We start from the raw sequence: 21,925 nt of genomic DNA, 5'->3' as shown, positions 1-21,925 counted from the left end.
TACCATGAAGCCTTTTTTTTATTTTTTTTAGATAAATACCGGCAAAGTAAAGGTCTTGAATTTTACATTTGTCTCCATCATTCACCTTCTATTAATTTAAATTAAATATTTTACACGTTAAGCTTTATTTATTTAAAAAGCATTTGAATTCACACACACATATATATATATATATATATATATATATATATATATATGTTGAAATTAATAGGGCTCTAAAATATTAGGTTCAGCACATATGATCATAGCTAGGTCTTGCTTGGTTTGTTCATTGAGAGAACCTGCGGCTACAGCCTACAGCTTGTAGGTAGGCGTAAAAAGTACGCGGATATATTGGCCAGATATTTGCAAAAGAAAATTGGAAGTCAAATTGCATGATTTGCCATGTGGGGCTGAGAATACTTTTAAATTAGAAAAGTGACCACAAATTAGAGTTTAATATACTCCACAAAGTATTTGGAGTAGAAAAGGTGTTCCCCACTGAAGATTTTCCTAATATATAGGGTTTGAAGTTGCACAGCTAAATATATATTCAAATTAGCACTAGTACAGTTTGTTTTTTGTAAAAAAATCCTGTTGTTTTTGTGATATAGATTACTCAAATTAATAGCCCTTCAAGTACAAATTCATGCCAAGTACAATATGTACATGCATGTCATGGATTACTCTATGGTAGTTTTTGGTGCAAGGCTACTGGGGAGTGGAACTTGGAGGGACCTCTGCAGCACTTCGAATGTGAGTGCTTCCCCTACGACAAGGGCCAGCCTATCTCATTCTACAGAAGCAATGCTGTTGGTTATGGTCTACATAGCTAAACCCTCTAGATTTTAAAAGTTTTTCAAAATTTTCTTGGGGGTATTTTTCTTCTTTGGTTTTTTGCTTTTTTAGGGATTCCCTTGCAAAAAGTTGAAAAAAAAAAAAAAGGTGACATGAGATGCACATGATAATTCACTTTATACTTGTGTGTATATATATTACGTCTTAAATCACCTTTAGTGTTGAAGTATTAATTAAAAGACACAAATTTCTTTCAAATCAGTTTGGAAGAAATTTCTATCCTTAATTAAACAATGAACAAAAATTTCGTCCAAACCAATATGAAAAAAATATCTTTTAACCCATTTAAAATAGTACCGAGTGTTTATAAAGATTTAAAACTCACATTAAATTCTTAACATCATTAATATCAGTTTTTAATGTGCATTTTAAATCTTTACAAACACATGACACTATTTTAAATGGGTTTGAGGATATTTCCTTCATAATAATTCTTCCAACTCTCATGCCGCAGTTCACTTCTTTTTTTTTTTTTCTTTTTTTTGATATGTCTACACAAGAGAGGGGAGGAAGATTCAGACTAGTGACATCCACTTTATTTAAGCATGGTCCCAGTCAATTGAACTACCTCTTATAGACACAATTTATTTATTTTGAATTAAAATATTTCATGTATTATTTATATCACGCATCAAGAAGAATATTAAAAAAATTTGTGTGGTATAGAATAACTAGTCATTTAAGTGCATCTCGATCGAGCATCTCATGTAAAAGCCAACACTTGTCTAAATTTAGCGAATTACAATATTTGGCTACGGTTTTTTCCCAAATATAGACAGACCCATGTGCACATGTATGTAGAGCAGGAAAAAGTAGGATAAATCCTTCCTAGTTCCTACCCCACATTCTTCGCTACAGACCACTTGGTATACAGGCTTTACCACTTTTTGTGGCCAATAAGGATGAAGGATATTACGTTTTATAAACTTTTTGTGGCCAATAAGGATTAAGAATAGTACGAACTGTAGCTAGTACAACTGTACAAGCGCACGAACTGAGGTCCATACGATTTATTCTCGCCTGATTATTTGAATATATAAATAATGATCTTCTTTTTCAAAGGATAAAATCTATGTAGCTTGTACTATTATATCTCAGTATGTATGCTTATCGAATGTTGTTTCCTGCTCATCTATGTACACTCTTATCTAGATTATTAAAAAATGTTTTTAATAAATAAGAGTTTGATAATTGTGCAGCAATTGAATTCAGTGAGAGGCTGAGTTACTTTGGGCTTGCAACGAGCTTAATCCTTTACCTCAGCAAAGTAATGCATCAAGATCTTAAGACAGCAGCCAGGAATGTGAACTATTGGTCTGGTGTGACTACTTTGATGCCACTGTTGGGAGGGTTCATAGCTGATGCTTACTTAGGCAGATTCTCAACAGTGCTCATCTCAACCATAATCTACCTCATGGTACTTAATTAATTAATCTCATTTGATCACAATTGTTGTCTTGTTATTGGTTTAAGATTAATAATCTGATTAAAATGAGAATGTTGGCAAACAGGGTTTGATTCTCCTGACGATGTCCTGGTTCGTACCGGGCCTCAAGGCTTGTGAGAATGAAATATGCACCGAGCCGAGGAAGGTTCACGAGGTGGTCTTTTTTCTAGCCATTTACTTGATCTCTATAGCGACTGGAGGGCATAAACCCTCTCTGGAGAGCTTTGGAGCTGACCAGTTTGATGAAGATCATCACGAAGAAAGAAAACAAAAGATGTCGTATTTCAATTGGTGGAATTTTGGCCTCTGCTCTGGACTCCTGTTTGGTGTCACTGTGGTTGTCTATGTGCAAGACCATGTGAACTGGGGTGTTTCTTACATTATTCTCACTGCAGTCATGGCAGCGTCGCTGGTTATTTTCGCCATTGGGAGGCCATTTTACCGTTACAGGGGAGCAACGGGGAGCCCCTTGACACCATTGGTGCAAGTTCTTGTTGCAGCCATTAGGAAGAGAGATCTTGCTTACCCTTCCAGTCCTGATCAGTTGTATGAAGTTCCCAAGACGGAGAAAACCCAAGGGAGGCTTCTTTGCCACACAAACAAACTCAAGTAAGCATGTGAATTGAAGAAAACATTTTCTCCGAATACCATATATGTATATTAATTAACTCTTGTTTGATGCTGTTACATTTCAGATTTCTAGACAAAGCGGCCGTCTTTGAAGACAAGAACAATCCGACGGCTGAGAAGCAAAATCTCTGGAGACTTGCAACGGTAACCAAGGTGGAGGAGTTGAAGCTTGTTCTCAACATGATCCTCATATGGCTTGCTACTCTGCCATTTGGAATATGCATAGCGCAGAGCACCACATTCTTCATAAAACAGAGTGTGACTATGAACAGAAAGATCGGAGATGGTTTTGTGATTCCCCCGGCCTCCATCTACGGAATTGCAGCAATAGGAATGATAATCTCCGTGACCATTTACGAGAAATTCATCGTCCCTATGTTACGAAACACAACAGGAAACGAACGAGGCCTGAATCTCCTCCGGAGGATTGGGATTGGAATGTCATTTACAATGGTTACAATGGTGGTCGCAGCACTTGTCGAGAAGAAAAGGCTTGGTATGGTGGAGAATGATCCGAAAAAGGGCGCAGATTCAATGAGCGTTTTCTGGTTGGCTCCACAGTATCTCATCATTGGGTTCGGAGATGGGTTTGCTCTGGTGGGGTTGCAGGAGTACTTTTACGACCAAGTTCCAGATTCCATGAGAAGCCTAGGCATTGCACTTTACCTTAGTGTCATAGGAGCTTCAAACTTCCTCAGTAGTTGGTTGATAACGGTCGTTGACCACGTGACCACCACAAGCACGGGCAGCCACGGTTGGTTTGGTAAAGATTTGAATTCTAGCCGCTTGGACAAATTCTATTGGCTGTTGGCGGCCATTTCTTCGGTGAACATGTTCTTTTATGTGTTCTTGGCTCGAAGGTATACTTACAAAAATGTGCAGAAGGTGGTTGTCGCAGACTGCCATGAAGGCGATGATGATGCTGTGGTGTAGTCAAAGGGCATTGATATATATATAATATATATATATATATAGATATATACTTTCTGCTTTCAGTAGAGTGTGTTTAAATAAGTAAATTATCAAGTTGAGAAATTTGAAGTATTCTAGGAAATGCAATTCCGATTGAAGTTTGTCTAAGCATGTGTTTCGGTTGAAGAACTTCAAAATGAAATAATAAATTGCGGAATCTTAAAATAAGACACAAGAATTTTATGTGGTTCGATCTATGACCTACATTCACAGATAAAACTCAAAGGAGATGTGGAGAGAATACAAAAAGATATGATTGATAAAATCAAATTAGTATTAAATATTTCTGATTTGATTTTATCAATTACAATTATTATAAATATATTCTCATACTATCAAATCTCATACAATATATTCTAACATCATCAATCAATGCAAATTTTTATCATATGCTAAGCATCACTTACAAATTCACAGCACTTGAAATCAATCCTCGGTCTTTCAATTTTTTTTTTTTTTTTTTTTTTTTTGAAAAAGTTAAATCTTATTCATTGATAAACGAGCATAAACTTAAACAACATAGAGCAAAGCTTTGTAGCAACTATAGTCGAAGTTGCAAAGTTACAAGCGTCAAAGATGATATATTACATTTTAGACTCAAACAAAATCTGCTAACCTATGACTAATTTTCAAATTAAACAGAATATCTGCACTAAATAGACTCCAACCAATGTATAGATAACTCTTATTCTTCGGCATTGAGGGCAGAGAACCCCAAACCAAAACTCATCATCCTTGACCCAAAAGTCAGGATAACGTTCACATCCATAACCCAAAAATCTGGACCAAATCAACTACCCTGAAGGGCATCAGGCGGATAAATCGAGAGAGACGACTGAGCATGATTACAAGCAAAAACAAAACCGATACAGGGAAATAAAACAAGATAGGAAAAGAAAAAAAAAAAAGCCAGACAAAATTACAGGGAAATAACCAACAAAAAAAAAAAAAAAGCGCACTCGGTCTTTTAATTAAATTCCATTCTTTCACAAAATCCCCCATCCAAACGGGCTATAAGTATCAAATCAAACTTGATTCAATCAATCATAGAAGGTAATTATCCTATAAAGAATATATATTATTAAGGAATCATATCATATATTCTAACACTTTTTTTTTTAATCTTTTGGCTGAGCTTCTTAGAACATAAAAACAACTAAGAGATAACAAAGAATGGGATACTTGGGTGCAGCATTTTTTTATTTCAACCCCTTTACAAATTTATGTGTCAGAACAAAGATCATTTTTATTTCACTTGAAATAGAGAAGATTTTATTATGTACCAAGTGGATTAAACAACAAAATAATAATAATAATAGACAAACTTAATTATTTAGTGGCAAACTTAACAATAAGCAAACATAAATGTTACTTGTATTAATTTGTAAAAAAAAATTATAATAGCAGCCCTTATTTAGGGACCAAGATCTTTTACCGTTCAAATGGACTAGATAGAAGCTAGTCCTCTAAAATTAGAGGGTAAAATTGTCATTTCATCTGAATAAAAAGGATTTTATTCTGTGCCAAGTCGATTAAACAAAAAAGAATTTAACATATAACTTTAATTATTTAGTGACAAAATTTGACCGTTTACATTTTATAAGAAATTTGTAATAAAAATGATAGTAGTACTCCTGATAACATAATAGAGCTGGGGCCTGGGCACTGATCACTTTCCCAGAAAGACGCCAAGGGCCCGTTTTAAATGCCGACAAAGTAGAGCCGGCTGGCATTGCCGAGCAGCAATAATTAAATTGAGCCCATTGACCAGGCTTTAAATTTGAAATTTCGCATCAAGAGTGAGTGATGAATGATCATTGTGATATATACACCAGCTTTCAAGGAATTAAATTATGTGCCTCCAAAGGGGGTTCCGAAAAGAATCTTTAGGATTGCATTTATAAAGTGACATAATGTTATGCCCCCCTTTTGATGGTCTTGGTTGCTGCCTTTCCGTCGCTTCAAGAAAGCAGCTACTTGCATTTGCTTTCAGCCAGGAGAAGTGTTCTCTTTCTTTCCCTTTGCTAATGGGACCAAGCCAATCACTTTTCTTCTCTTCTTCACTGAATTCTACAGCCATGGCAAATGGACGCTTCACCATTTTTCTTCTTCATATTGTAACTTTTTTTTTTCAAAAAAGTCTAAGGGTTCTGAAATTTGGAAAGAAAACCCATTTGAAGGAATGCTTTAATGCTATTGAAAAGCAAGGAAAACCCATTTAAAACTAGTCTAAACGTTGCCGTGTCTACCATCAAGGGTAGTGGTTCAATGGCCCAAGAAAATTCTTAAGTAGTTAGGTAAGTACTAAGGTATAGGTTTGAATCTCCGTAATAGAGAATTCTTATGCCTGATTAGTATAAACCACCTTAATTTCTTTTTATGTCCCCGTGGGGTGAGCGGGCAATTAAGTTATAGCTCGGATGGTCTTTAGGGTGCACTTACGGTTTTTGAGCAGTCCTCCGTAGGTTGGTGCTACTATAGTTACGTCCAGCTAGAATAACTACAATTGATCTCCCCCTCCAACCTTTTCAAATAAAAAAAAAAAAATGTTGGGGTTTCTTTATTATTGAAAAACATTTAGTGATATCAATATCATGTAGATAGTTAGAGACACAAACCTCAATTTCAAATGAAATGTATTTCTTCTTTTATCTACAGTTGCAGATCTTCAACTACAAAGTCTACAATCAATACCCCCTTCAACCTTTTTCTCATTTGCTTATTAAAAAAAAAAAGTCTTTAATCAATACATCTAAAAGAAAAATTAATTTAAAAACCAAAACCAAAACGAAAAATGATTTAAAATAATTTAACCCTAAAACAGCTATAATCATTAGGCCACAAGCTGGACCCAACGGGCGACACTTGGCACGCCCTGGTTGACAGCGAACACCATGTAATAACCTGGAGGAGCAACCATCCCGCTTGGCGGTGCCGTACACCGGATTTTGTAACGGTGATCACCGTCAGGAATGGCGCTAGTAACCGCTAGTTTGACCAACCGTTGACCTTGCGAAAATGAATGCGTTGCAAAAGGCGCGCTTCCCATATTGACCTCCACAATCCCCACAACGGGCAACGAGACCGATACCGATACATCAAAGCCCTCCCCGAAACGCACTATTTCGGGAATCCCCTCGATCATGGGTCGGATATTTGCCCGGTCCAATGACAAGTACTCTGGCGAGAACGCTTCAATTCGCAACTCAGTGGGGAATTCAGCTTTGAATTTGTAAAAAATGTGCGGGTTGCTTCCCGCGAGTAATACCCGCCCGTCAGGCAATAGGTTTGCGGTGGAGTGGTACATTCGGGGCACGGTACCCGGGTTCAAAGTCATGAAACGTAACCCAAGTGGTTGATCGGGTCGATAAAGAAGCGGGTAGAGACACGGGTTGGAGGCCATCTCAAAGCCCTGTGTCCCAGCCTGGGCCCCATTGATAATTAAAACCTCGCCGGTTGGGAGCATGACCATGTCCCCCATTACCCGCCCGAATGGCATGTCCTCCATTTCCCAAACCGGGTCGGGTGCAGTCGCTACAATGCGGCCGCAGCTACCGTGCGCGGGGGTGTCCGTACTCTTCTCGATAAACGCGCCGAACTGCGCCCCACCGCACACCACAATCACGGCCGTGGAGAAGTCCCCCTGCAGGGCCAGCATAGCGGATGATCCGGCCGATGGGTAGTTTCGCGGGCCACCATCTAACGGTGGATAATCTCTGACTATCTTGTTAGCCTCGTAATCGTACAACACGGCTTTGTTGTTGGCGAAGATGAAAAGGTGACCGTTGGGGAGGAGATGAACGTAAGGGTACAAATTGTCCATCTGCTTATCCTCCACTTCTGCAAGAAACGGAAACAAAACGGGACCGTTTTTCCTTGGCGGATAATACTCGATCGTGTTAGTTGCTCTCCCACCGACAATAGCCACCGAACCGTCCGGCAATATCTGGTTCGTAGCGTACCACCGGCCGTTCACCAACTCCACGTCTTTCAGCTCGACCCAGTTGCACAACCCGTCTGCCTCACACGGTTGGAACTTTCGGATCTTCCTCAACCCATCCAAGTCACCGCCCGTCTGCAACAGAGTGCCATCCGGGAGGAACTGGCCGGCGGAGCACCACGTATCAGTGAGAATCATCAACGGCCGGATTTCGTTGGTCTTCAGGTCGAGCACGACGGAGTGGGCGTAGCAGTCGCGCTTGAGAGCGACGTCGTTTGGGTCGTTCCGGCAGTGGCCCCTGGGGAGCATTCTGCGGGAGGGCCCGATGTTGGTGCGGTCGAGGAGGACCACTGTGTTGTAGCGCGTCACGGCCGTGTGCATGGAGGCTATGCCTGCGTTGGGCACCAGGAGCTCCCACGTGCCCGGGAGTTCAGCACGTGTAAGCTGGGCGATCATGAGCGTCAAAACGAAGAGGAAGAGAACCGAAACCATGAGTGCACAGAGATAGAGAGAGTGGACAGTGGGAGTGGAGGCCAGAGTAAGGAAGCAGTGGCAGTGAACTTTCTGGTTAAAAGGAATTAATAACGTGAAACAAGACAAATAAAAAGAGTGAATGTTGGCCGTTGATGTGAGATAAGATGATGGACTTTTCCGTTTGATCGGTTGCGTATAAAGAGATGTAAATTCAATGGCAACGGTTAGCAGGGTGGACCACATAAGATAATGGGTGTGTGGTGACACAAAGTGGGGCCACCACGTGCTGTCTGTCTTTTATACTTCCACGTTGTTTATATGCGTAATGCGTAACTCGTTAACGACAAAGGTGAAAGCCCAGTCGTTATGAGATGGTCTATCAAAGCCCAATTAACAATTAAACAGCCTTTTTTTTTTTTTCAGAAGAAACAATTAAACAGCCTTGACAACTAAGGAAAGGACCTTTTAATGATTCTTTTGATAATAATAATGAAAGAATGCCATAATCAACTTGGTTTCAAATCTTTTTTTTTTTTTTTTAATGGGCGGTGGCAGTTTTTTATCATGATATATAGACCAATAGGATAATCATTTTCCTTTTCTATTAAGTCAGAAGCATTTTTCTTCTTTAAAAAAAAAAAGGTCAGAAACATTTGATTATATCCTTTTTCGTACGTAAAGTTAATAAGAACATCATATGGTTGGGGTACTTTGTTGGAAACTTGGAACTGAAGTGACATGTAGAGCAATCAGAGAAGTCCAACACCAACAGTCAGGATGTTTGAAGACAGCTTGGGCAGGTTAATTAGGCTCGTGGGATTAGTATTCACTATTCAAGCATCCCTTTAATTAATCTTCAAAGCCACACACATTTACATTGTTTCTTGTGGCTAAAAACCATTAAATAAAACGCATGCATCAATTTGGTCTATGTGAATATGTTATTTGAGATTTTGATCAATATTTCACTGAGTTTTAAAAAATAAATCAAAAAATTAATTTGGTCCCTACTAGGGGTGTGCGTTAATTATACAGCTAACAACCATATAACCACTTAAGTCGGTTGTAGTTACCGTTTATAAGGATTTAGGAATCTAGTTAAAAACAAGGTAACCGGTTTATTATATTATATAAGATATAAAAATTAAAAATAATAATACTTATTTTGTGTTTTAGATTTGTAATGTTGTTGTTTTGTTTATGATTATAAGTTGTTTTGATAAACAACTTGCAAAATGCTAGAAACAATGCAAGGAACTAGGGCCCAGACCACGCTCCTAGTGTGAATATCCTGACTTTTTTTTCGCCTAAAGCTATAATTATAGTATTTTTGTGATTTAAAACGACTCTCAAGTTTATACAGGGTTAATTTTAATAGGGATTGACCTTACTAAACTTGAGCCGCCTAGAGAAAAAAATACAGAGGAGGGAAGAACAGCTTTGCCCTTTCCCTCCTTCCCCATTCTTTATCCATGTCCCTCTTCATTCCCTAGTAACAATGCTTGGTGTTTTCTCTATAATCTCTTCCAATATCCATTTTTGTTTTGTTTTAGATCTAAATATAGTTCTTTATGCTTAGATCTACTTGTCCTGGCCGGCTTCTCTACTTTCATTACTTCTACACCGATCAACCAACAGAGTCTTGCATGCCGGAGCGTGTTTCTCACGTGCCGACGCATGGATCTGACATGCCAAGTCGTGTCTTCCCATAAATGTCTACGATATCGTGCTCCTCCACAACTACTTCTAGTGGGTTTTGTTGTTTTTAGTCTTTTACTTTGATTTATTTTTTGTTCTTTTTATCCTAGCTTTTGGGTTGAGGACATGAGATGATTCATGACCTTTGGGCTGAAGATGATTAGATCGGTGTGAGGATTATCTCTGACGGCCAGAAAATAACTTTTGGAAATTTGGGCTACCCATGTCTTATAACTAGTCCACACAGAGCAAATCTGTATCATAATTGAAGTTATACATGGGTTAGCAGAAGCTGATGTCATAAATAAGATTTTATGATAAGAATTTTCTGATTGTATCTATAACTTAGTAATTTGATAGCTTTTGGCTATGTTTTATCAGAGATTTATGCTCCACGATATAAGAGCTTTTATACTCTTAATCTTTTATCAATAAATTCTGAAAGATTCCCCTTCAAACAAAAAAATAGTTTGTTCGGAGTTAACTATGTGTTAGTGCATGAATAAATGGAGGCTAATAAAGTTTAGTGAGTGCACTTAGTCATTGATATATAATTATATAGGCTAGCCGCTAGTGGGCTTGGTCATGGGCCCAAACCAAACCAATATACTGGATTTTTAAACAATTTATAAAAAGCGGCTACCGGTTAATAACTGCATAATTGCGGTTAACAGCTAACCGGCCAAATCATTATAATTGCAATTATTTAAAAATAAATAACCGCCTAAACCGGTTGCCTCGGCATGTTTATGAGAGAAAGGAGTTAAAGGATCGTACGTTTGGGATTTTATAGGACAATGATGTGAAGTGAGCTGCTTGTTTGAATGCAATGGGCCAATGACTGGTGGTTTGAAATTATGTGTGTTGGTTTCACTATCAGATACCACTTTAAACGATGAAGATTTATAGAGAAATTTAGGATTGGGTTGAATGGGATATTAGTAGGAATCAACCATGTGATCGATATGAGCCTCTCATAGTTCGAGTTGGACTGCTTGCTGGATCAAATTGTGGGTGGCCTTTGCTCTTTACAAGATGGCCCAATCAAGAGAAGCCACTTTTCTTTTCCCCACTGGTTGATGCCCTCTTTAAACATTCTGGTAGCCGTTAACATTTAACATTTATCTAATTCGCTTCTGGGCCCCCGTCTATTTGCCTCAATAACGTACTTTTGTTTAGCCCATTTATGGCATGTCTCAATTGCTCCTCTTGAGGAAGCTTCTTGAATGCTTCAATATTTTACTAATTCAATAAATTTCTTCATTTTGTATAGCTTGCAGAAATAAAAGTCTATTTGTATCAAATATGATTTTCTTATAAATAGAACCATGTTAATTTAAAGCTGGCAAAACGGGTTCACCTGTTAGGTTCATGTCAACCTGGTTAATCCATCAACCCGTTTATGCCAACTTGAACATAGCACGTTTATTAAACGGGTCATAGACGAGTTTATGATATGAACCTGTTTAACCTAAATCCTAATCCTAAAATCACATGTCGTGTTTGAGGCTCGTGAATTAAATTGTCAACCCTAAATTAAGTTAAACTTAAAATTTACTTAAAAAAATAAAAATAAAAATTTTAAAAATAAATAAATTGTATAAATGTGTCAACCCACTAACCCATTTATGTCAAACCTGAACACGACACGTTTATTAAACGGATCATAAACAAGTGACTCGTTTATAACCCAAACCCGTTTAACCTAAACCCTAACCCAAAAATTACATGTCGGGTTCGTGGGTTGCGGGTTAAACTGCCAACCTTACGTGTTATATTGTAAATTCACTTAGAGAAATAAGAGTTTAATGCAGTCTTACGGTTTTTTCCTATGAACGTTGGTCATTGACCCGAGCATATAAATCTCTGTGTCACTTATCTTATTATCAAGCATTATCAAGCATGTTTTGAAAGCAATGATTATCTAAATTAGAAAAAGGTACTTTTGGAATAATAATTTTGTAATAAAAACGTAGATGAATGATTATAATGTCTCGTTTGGTGTACGGAATAAACCATTGAAATGGACTAGCTAAGCTTAGATATAGTTATTCTTTTGTTTGGTAACATACTATTTCTGTGAATAGTTTATTTTCATGAGACTACTAATCTTATACACACGGGATTAGCTAAGCCATTAAAAAATGTGTAACTTAGCTAATCCTTAAAGAATGTAATGCATTTTTCAATATATATATATATATATATATATATAACATAAAACAAAATAAAAAATATGAAAAATAAAGTGGATGGCTTGACCACCCATTGGGGTGGTCGGCCACCCCAGAAGAGGTCGGGGTGGTCGCACCACCCCCATCATGCCACCCCATATTTGCTTCAGGGGTGGTCAGCCACCCATTTTATTTCAGGTGTTTTTTTTTCTTTTTCTTTTTTATTTATTTAATATGAGTTTGAAAAAAAAATATAATATGAGATTTTTCGTAATTTTGATTTAATTCTAATTTTTGTAAGTGTGTTGTTACCAAACTAAGAAATAGAATATCCTTTTATTTCACACTTTTCTATTCTCATAGTAGTAGTTTTTTCTTTTCTAATAAATTAGACATTTTACTAAGAAAACGAGGCCAAAATATTACTCTAACGTGCCAACACCATCACTTCATCATACTTCATGTGACTTTAATTCCATTGATCACTTCGACTCCTGTCTGTATACTACGCATCAAATGACATATAACACACTGTAATCCTGTCTACAAATCTCGAGTCATTATCCTCTCATGCTAATTGAGGGCCAATCGCTTTTCTCTCCTTTTTTTTTAATTTTTAATTATTCCTTTTCACTTATTGTCAAGCATATAGCCAATCGCCTTCTAATCAGGCCCAATTATTTATAGGAAAAAAAAAAAAAAAAAAAGTCTTCCATCACTGTACTATTATTGCTGTCTCCATCGGCTGATAATGACAGGATTTCTTCTGGTTTACGTGATTAGAGACTGATTAGCTTTGCTAGATATTATTTTCTGATTGCTCCCTAGCCTCCTTGTATTGGTGGTCGTGGTGAATCTGACTTATCCGGCGCTCACGCGGGTTTTAATCAATTATCTTACTCAAATTACTTGGATATTAGTACATAGTTAAGAGATTTTTATTAGAAAAAAAAAACAAAGTTGTTCTTATATCTTTTATTTGATATTTATAAAATAATATTTACTTAATACTAAAAACAATCTAGCAAAATATAAAAAAAAAAACACATAACATAAGTCTTTTCATTATTATTATTTAAAAAATATTTTGATGTGACATATATTAGAATATAAATAAACTAATTAAAAAATATCTGCACAAGGTTCCTTTTGTCATCCGAACACATTTTTTTATTTGTGGATAATGTGTTAAAATATATATTCAAAATTTAATTCCCTCTGTCTCCGTACAGATTTGGATCTTGTAAAGGAATCGACCTCTGTCATATCTATCATGAACCAGTTCATTTCTATCTCTAATGAATGAGAGCTTGTTTGAAAGTACGATTTTAAATAAATAATTTGTGATTTTAAATTAAATTGTAATTTTAGAATATTTGAAATTATGATTTTAAAAATATAAATTTTAAAATTGTAAAAAAATTTTGTGTGATTTTAACATGTTTTACTGAACACTGTAAATTTTAAAAAGTGACAATTTAAAAACGCAATTTTTAAAATCGCATTTATTAAAATCACACTCTAAAACGGGCTCTTACACTAAACAATTTTTAACTTTTTAATAAATCTCATATCTAGCATGAAGAAATTGTTTACTCAAATATCTGAAGAAGAAGAAGAAAAAAAAGGAAATTTCAAAATAAATTCATGTGATTTCCCACTATATCAATTTATTCTACAAGACCTAATTTTGTAATTTCTTGGGACGTTATAGTTTTGGGCTTTGATACCTTTACTAATTGTCAATTGATTAGTCTTTAAGAGGTAGCTCAATTTGTAGTGAATCACACCTCATGAAGTAGATGTCACTAGTTTGAATCTCTCTTCCTCATTCCTTTGTGTGGACATTTAAAAAAAAATTGTCAGTCGATTAGTGGCTATTGTCGTTTTATGTGTAATAATCTCATTGCTGAGTGTGCTAAGAGGTTTTCAAAATTGAAAATTAACTCTAGATAATTCACATTTTTCAAATTTGTCCTTCCATCGAAAACTAGTGTTAATGACACGTATTCAGTTTGTCACAAGCTAGCTTTACGTAAGTGTCACGTTTTAAACAAATGAATATTGTCATATAATACAATTTTATCTCACAATATTATGTAGCAACTCGATACAACAACAAAGAAGATGGGCATTTGAGTGTTACTATGTGACCATGAGGTGTGCATTTTTAGCTTCCAGATGCTCCACAAAACCCTAAATTCCGAACCCAAATAGTGGCCGGAGCTTTTACAACTTGGGTGGTTGTGGTATTCAATAGAAACTAAAGATTGAAACAAATAGTATTTAAAGGAGATGTATTACAAGTAGGTTGGAGTTGGTAAAGACAGGTGATTAAATGTGCAACACTGTGCTGGACAAATGTGCAATATTTTACTTCTTCCATAAGTTTTAATGAAAGTCTCCGCTGCATTTTTTTTGTTTTAAAAAAATGTGATCAGTACAATTTAATTACTAAATGTGCAGCCTGACGGTACAATGAAGTACAAGTCAATATAAAACCTTCACATTAATCTTAATTTACATTTCATTAGTAGATATGGAGTATGCCAATATATTAAATATTGGCAGATATATAGAGGTGTATGAATTTAAAGTTAGGCAGTGGAGTTAATAGAATGCTCTCGTGACCTCTTAAGCACACGGGGTTAGGTGAAAATTTGGGTACGGTATCTTTTAATAGAAATTTGACGGGTAAATATATCAAATAAACATGAAAAATATCGTATATTTAATTCAAATAAATGTCATAAATTTTTTTATTTGTTTCAACTCAATGTCAACCACTCACTACCAAATCCCAGCCCACCTTTGAGTTTTCAATATGGAGTCTTTCTAATCAACTAAGACGGTGGCTTCAAGGTTTTTATCAATGAGTATTTTGTTAAGAAAATGAAAATTATTTTGTGTGGATGATTATATTATTTTTTAGTGTTTGCTTCTTATTAGATGGTGTAAAATATCAATTTACACCACGACCTAATTGAAGTTATTTTCATATAGCATACAAAACTATAAAGAGTTGCACAATATTTCACGCTCATTTATTATATTTATTATATTACAATTGTTTGACATGATGTATTATAAGTTACAATATAGATTTTATGTTTTTTAAGTAATTGACATTGTAAGTGACTTGCAACACTTTATTTTACTAAGTGTTTTTCCACACGAATCAAGTAAAATTTTGGCATCTAAAGAGAGAGGTTCTGCCTTATTTATAGAATATCTATATTTTCTTCTAGAAACATTAAGAAGAATTTCAAGCGGAGGAAAGATCTTTTGTTATAAATCTTCCCTCCTCATCTTTCACAGTAGCAGTGCTCGGTGTCTTCTCTGTAGGCTCATTCAGTCTCCATTTTTAGTGGGTTGCTTAAGATCTAGTTTGTAGATCTAGATCTAGTCTCTTCAACCTTAGATTTGATCGGCTTCTTTGGCCAATGCGTATCTTCCAAAAAAATGTCTACGATGTCGTGCTTTTCCGCTGCTGCTTGTGGGGTTTTTATTTTTTTTGTTTTTTTGTTTGTCATGGCCTTTGAGTTGAGGATGAAGTAGATCAGTCTGGGAGCTTAACTCTCACGGCCGGATTTTTAGTTTTTAGTTGTTTTCTATTTTTGTTTTTATATTTATGCTACCCATGTCCTAGCTTTAGTTTGCACGAAGCAAATATGTTCCTTAAATGTAATTGTACATGAGTTAGCGGAAGCTTGGAGTCATTTTTATGACTTTGTAACCTTCATAACTTTTGGTTATGATTTTTTTGAGTTATATGCTCAGTAATGTAAGAGCTTTATGCTCGTAAAATTTCATCAATGAAAGTTTCATTTTTTTTTTTTTTAAAAAAAAAAACACTTTATTTTGTTCCCAAGAGGTAGCTCAATCGGCTGGGTCTACGTATTTAATGAAGCGGGAGTTACTAGTTTGAATCCCAAAGCACTTTATTTTAATTGATGTTATATATATATATATATATATATATATATATATTTGTCCCCAATAAGTAACTTAATCAGTTAGAGATCACGCCTTATAAAGTGAATGTCACTAATTCGAATCCTTCATTTTTTTATAGTGTGAATATAAAAATAAATAAAATAAAAAAAATAAAAAAAAAAAAAGGGGGAAGAAAACCTATTTATTCAATAATTATGAAGATTTGAATATCGTTGTAGCTTATACTTAACAAAAGGAAAAGTGAGATTATTTCATTAAAAAAATAATAATAATAACAATAAGGATTCGGTGTTATCGGTAAAGGAAGGAAGAAAAAAAAAAAAAAAAAAAAAAAACTCTTATGTTGTACTCCATGGCAATGCAAACGTCAGTGTCCTATAGAAGCCTAGCATCTGGCAATAATGTATATAGGTGTAGAGGTCCTGCAGGCACCGAGGGGCCGCCAACATTGATAGTAACAGGATATCAAGTTTGAATACGAAGTTCGAGGAACATCGGACGGTCCAAACGTGAGATGAAAGTACTTTGTAAGCAGATGGGCGTGCAGAGCTTTATTAATTGAGTAAAGGCATTCTTTTCTTCTTTTCTTTTTTATGTTTTTTTACAGTGATGATAATACAGTACACTAGATCCCTTCACGCAACTGCTGACGCATTTATTTACACTCCCTTTTCTTTTCTTTACTTCTTTCATTTCTCGTCAACTTCATTTACCCTCCTCTTCAAAACTTCTTCAAAATATTGGACTACGTACACTGCCTCTTTTTGCATATGCAACTAACCATGCATATAAATTATAAAGGGTTATTTATTGTGGGTTTTACAAATATTACTCTTTATATATTATAAGCAACTATGAAGCTTGAAAATGAAACTTAAAAAAAAAAAAAAAAAAAAGAGAATAATGTCAATTGGTCGTGACTCGTTGACTCGGAGTTAATTGAGTATTTTGTACCCTCTAATGAGAAACAGCCACTTTAACTTAAAACATCAAAAAATTATATAATTCTTTATACCAAATATATATATATTTTTTTGACAAAATACCCATTAATAAAACCACAAGCCGGAGCCATTGTCTCTCTTAGTTAGTTTTGGAGACTCTAGTATTAAGGGCTTGAGGTGGATGAGAGGTTTGATGGTAACCGGTGAATGTTGGGTTAGAACGAATAAAAAAGTTTATACGAATTATTTGAATTAAAAATACAATATTTTTAACTCTATTGTATTTGGTGTATATACCGGATTTGTTAAATTTTGATTGAAAACCGTAAAATTAAGTTTTATACCATATCTTGACAGAAAGAGACTCTCTTAAAATGAAAAAAAAAAAAAAAAAAGGTTTTTTCGTTGGGAAACTTTATTTCTCAACCCAATTCATATACCACTATTTTCTCTGTAAATTAAACAATAAACAATAAATAATTTTATTTTTCAAATGTAAAGTCATAATCTAATTAAGATCTAGTTGGAGGGCATGGTTTAGAATTGGTTTTATTTTTTTGTAATGAATAATGCATCAAACGAAAGACTCATAAACAAATTAATAGGTCCATTTATATTACTTGTAAAAAAAGATAAAATTGATGGAGGGCGAGTGGAGCGTGGTTGGCAGTGCATAATGAGGCGCGTGGAACATGGGTTGAAGCATAGGTGTACGGAGCCTGCATAAATTGAAAGACTAATACAAGACTGAAACACCGTTCCGTCGAACGACGGGAAACTCGGGCGAACGCTCTTGTCTCAAGCAAAAGATTTCTCCGTAGTTGTATTAATTACTGTGGGTAAAAAAGAGTTTCCAGGACTGATAACCAACGTTAGCATGACGATGTCACCTGGACATCCCCATCTCTATCAACAGTGACTCTCAGTTCAGACTGTCAGAGTAGAAGAAGCCCACGTGGACTAACCCCTCAACTATTTTTTTTTTTTTAACTTTTTTTCTAGGAATTTTCATCGTGCTTTTTTTTGAAGCCTCAGTAAAAATGGGTGTAATTAGTGACACCAGGTCTTCCAAAATCATGGTAAAACAAAAAGTGTCATGTTAATTATTAATATTCTGATTTATGTTAAAAAAATATTGAACTTTTGGTCTATAAAGTGGGGTGAATTCTTTTAGAGTTATAGGGAAGGGTGAAAAATTCCAGTGCCTTGTTAATTTACCAATTATGGACTGATGAGTTGGTTTCAATTCTGGTAGAAACTCCCCCCTCCCCTACTATGAGAAATGTGGTCATGTTTGTTAAACTTTAAATCTTTTTTTTCTTCTTCTATTAACAAATTAACAACTCAAACCTATGTCATATTAAAACACTTTTAAAAATTAAAAACAAAATACACTCCTAAAAACACAATGACAAAGATACGGACAATATTTGAGTTGCAAAGCATGTATCACGCTAAGTTTTGACCACAATTAATGTCGAATGAATTAAAATTGTTCTAACAACGTAAACTAGTAATATGAAGCTGAGGAGGCAATTCAAAAAAATAGAAAATAACAAATTCGGGTGTACCCAACCCAAATGGGTCAAACTTCAGCTTGACGAGTCCTTAAACTTCAAATATTGAAAAGTCATACTACTTAAATAAATCCAATGGGCGAACCTATAGCTAATTTGGCTCAAGATATTGGGGGGGTTATACTTAGTCATGTTTGGCTCATAAGGTTCGTCTATCTTACGGCTCATCAGGCCCAAACATATTCCAATATACCACCAAAGTTTTTTATTAACCGAAAGCTCATAAGGAACATCGATATGCCAAAGAACCCAGCAAGTTATCATACTGGATTAGGATCAACGAACCAGTGAGAGGCTTAAGATTAGGATGCTCCTACATCTCCATGGAACTCACCACAACCAATCTCTCATCTCATGATGCTGGATAATGGCATTCCCACGGCATGAACATTCCCCAACATTCGCGGAGTGGAATATTTACATTCCGACTACGTAACCACAACAATCTTTGATTCCCTTAACAGAATTTTAGTTGGAGGCGTCAAAACCCTAGCGAAGGAAGGCAATAATGACCTGCCTATATAAACAGAGCAAGGCATTTTTATCATGTACACAATTATTTCTAACACCCTTACCTTGTTAATTTGCTTTTCTTCCTACTTACCAATTACGACCTGACCATTGAAAGTAATTCTGTTGGACTAAACATTACCTCTCTCACTGCTTGCTTTATTTATAAACTTCATCCGGTGCCTGAAGTGCGGTCACTGTATTAACAGTTAAATAAAAATGATATTTATGGTTTGACATGTACTTAAAAACACACACACACACACACACACATATATATATATATATATATATATTTATCTTCTTAATTATCACCAATTAGAATCATCTTAATTAAAATTTCTTATAGAAAGCATAACAGTATTATTACAAGTGGGCATCATAACAGACTCAATTGACACATGTGCCTCGACCAATCATCTTATCAACATCGTGATTACCCGAGCAGAAAACCACACATCCTAAAATCAGATGACAACATAGAAAGACACATTATACTGATCACTGCACCTCCCTCCAGCATGGAAAACTTTCGGAAAGAAAGTGGGGGCAAGTGTTTTATTATTAGATGGTCTTATGTTATAATAGCGTAAGGTCACGGATTGGTCTCAGCTGCTTGCTTAACACGCCAGAAGATATATATATTATCCGTTAATCATTGAGTTTAATTTACTTAATTTTTGGTTGAAAATTAATTAAACCACAAATTATAAGAGTGGGATTGCTTTTGTGCTAGCTAGTCAGAGTGACATGATAGAACTTAAGTTCAATGGCTGGATATCATTATTACAAAAATAGCATATGCTTCAAATACAAATTAATCAGGACAAATTAATTAAGGACATATGTTTGTAATCGTCCTTGCCATCCACTTAATTCAAGAACCCAAATTTTAATTTGTTTAATAATTTTCTCAGTTAATTAAAATCATAATTTAACCATTCTCTACAATCAGATGTGAAAAAAGCCCTATAGAATTATTGACGCTGAATATTATCCTTTTTTTTTTTGTTAACACTTTTATTTCTCTCATAAATCATAAAATCATGGTCACTTTCTTTATTTTTTATTTATTTATTGTTAGATGATATCATAGTTAATTAGTATGTCATATAAGAATACAAATGGTTAAGCAAATTTTCGTTAATTATATCAAATATTAGCTAATAAATTAGCATAAACATATGTTACCAATTATAACATTTTCAAAATGATGTAACAGTTTACACAACACTGACTACACTAGTTATTAAAATATAAATTATCATGTAATAATTCATGTGACACTCATTTATAAAAAATATAAGTTGTCACGTGAACCGTTATATAAATTTGTAAAAAAATTATAATAAAAATTATGATGCCCCCATACATTTTTCTAATAACCAATAAGCTCCTTGATCAGTACTCTGAAGCTCTAATTGATTTAAATATCTCTGGTAATATACTGTTCTTTTACATGCAAAATTGAATCAGTTTGTCTAATCAACTTTAATTAATACCTTTTAACCTGCAACCAACCATTATTGTAGTAAAGCTTTATTACTACTTAAATTGGTGGTTACGTGTAATCATAATCACATAGACATGCATAAAATAGCCTCCAGAATACAATTACCTTTCCTTTTGCTTTAGGATCCCCACCAAACCTTTTAACTTTAAACCTGGTACTTTAGGTATAATATACTTATTAGCTTTTGAGTGCTCATTTGTTAGCAGTGTTAAAGGAGCATCCTTTTAATTTAAAAACTTACCTTTTTTTGGGGTGTTAAAGTTACCAAGTTTGCAATAAGTGAAATATGCCCACTTCCAAAAAAAATTAAAAATTAAAAAAAATTAAAAGATTGATGTAGCCTATATTAAATCAATCACTTTTTATCTTAAAAGCTTAAGTTAATAAAAATGATAAACTTAATTATTTAATTTAATATTATAATATTATCTCTTTACTTGTGAGTTCAAATTATCTTTCAATAAGTGAAAGTCAACACATAAATATTTAATTAAAATGAAAGGTGAATTAATAAAACCAAATTTGAACTCAAAATCTTTAGTTGTGATACTATGTTAAATTTCTATTTATTCTAAAAGTTTAAACTAATAAACAATAATTATTTAATTAATATTTTAACAGTTTATTTCTAATAAGTAAAATATGAGAATCACATATTAGTCATGGCCCAAAATGAATTTGACCCCTAATCCGCCGGGTGTGATTAGTGATTATTGGAGCCGGCAAAACTCAATGTAGTGTAGGTTTCTTAAATTAAATTAGTCAGGTTCCACATAAATAATTTATTTAATCAATGATAAAGCAATTGATTACATAGTTATGATATCATTTGATTACATAGGTATCCTGATGATATAGTTTTATTTGTTAAGATAAATATGATACAATTCATAAAAAGTTGGACTTACTTTAATGTGTTTTAATATTTGATTTAAACTCTAATGTTTATAATAGTGTATTAACTAATGGGTAATGCTATAACATGACAATTAAAATTAATAATTTTTTAATAAATGCTAATAAAATTGTATGACAGTAGTATATACATCTACTAAATAATATTACTCCTCAATAATTTTAAACTCTTTATAATATCTAATAAGTAATCTTATCATTTACACTCATTTTACATTAACTGATTTGACCTGTTTATGTGGTTTTTAGGAACAATTATTTAAAATATATTGCATGTTTATTATTAGCATATAAAATCTATAAAGTTTACTCTAAGAAATTGATGAAATCTTGCATG

The 21,925-nt window shown here is 34.5% G+C and overlaps 2 protein-coding genes across 2 annotated transcripts; one reads left to right on the top strand and one right to left on the bottom strand.

Annotated features, from left to right (window-relative positions):
* The first annotated feature begins 2,041 nt into the window (after positions 1-2,041).
* On the top strand, positions 2,042-3,978 carry LOC132191500 (protein NRT1/ PTR FAMILY 5.6-like). Its single transcript, XM_059606540.1, has 3 exons — positions 2,042-2,254; positions 2,349-2,893; positions 2,980-3,978. Exons 1-3 carry the CDS (start codon positions 2,108-2,110, stop codon positions 3,845-3,847), a joined length of 1,560 nt encoding a protein of 519 aa, XP_059462523.1. The 5' UTR covers positions 2,042-2,107; the 3' UTR covers positions 3,848-3,978.
* Positions 3,979-6,585: 2,607 nt separating this feature from the next.
* Positions 6,586-8,378, bottom strand: LOC132161607 (aldehyde oxidase GLOX-like). The gene has a single exon (XM_059571766.1). The coding sequence runs from the start codon at positions 8,316-8,318 to the stop codon at positions 6,720-6,722; it is 1,599 nt and encodes a 532-aa protein (XP_059427749.1). The 5' UTR covers positions 8,319-8,378; the 3' UTR covers positions 6,586-6,719.
* Positions 8,379-21,925: the final 13,547 nt, after the last annotated feature.

This window comes from Corylus avellana, chromosome ca9, assembly GCF_901000735.1.
Source record: "Corylus avellana chromosome ca9, CavTom2PMs-1.0".
NCBI lineage: Eukaryota > Viridiplantae > Streptophyta > Magnoliopsida > Fagales > Betulaceae > Corylus > Corylus avellana.
This window is presented reverse-complemented; position numbering and strand designations above follow the sequence as displayed.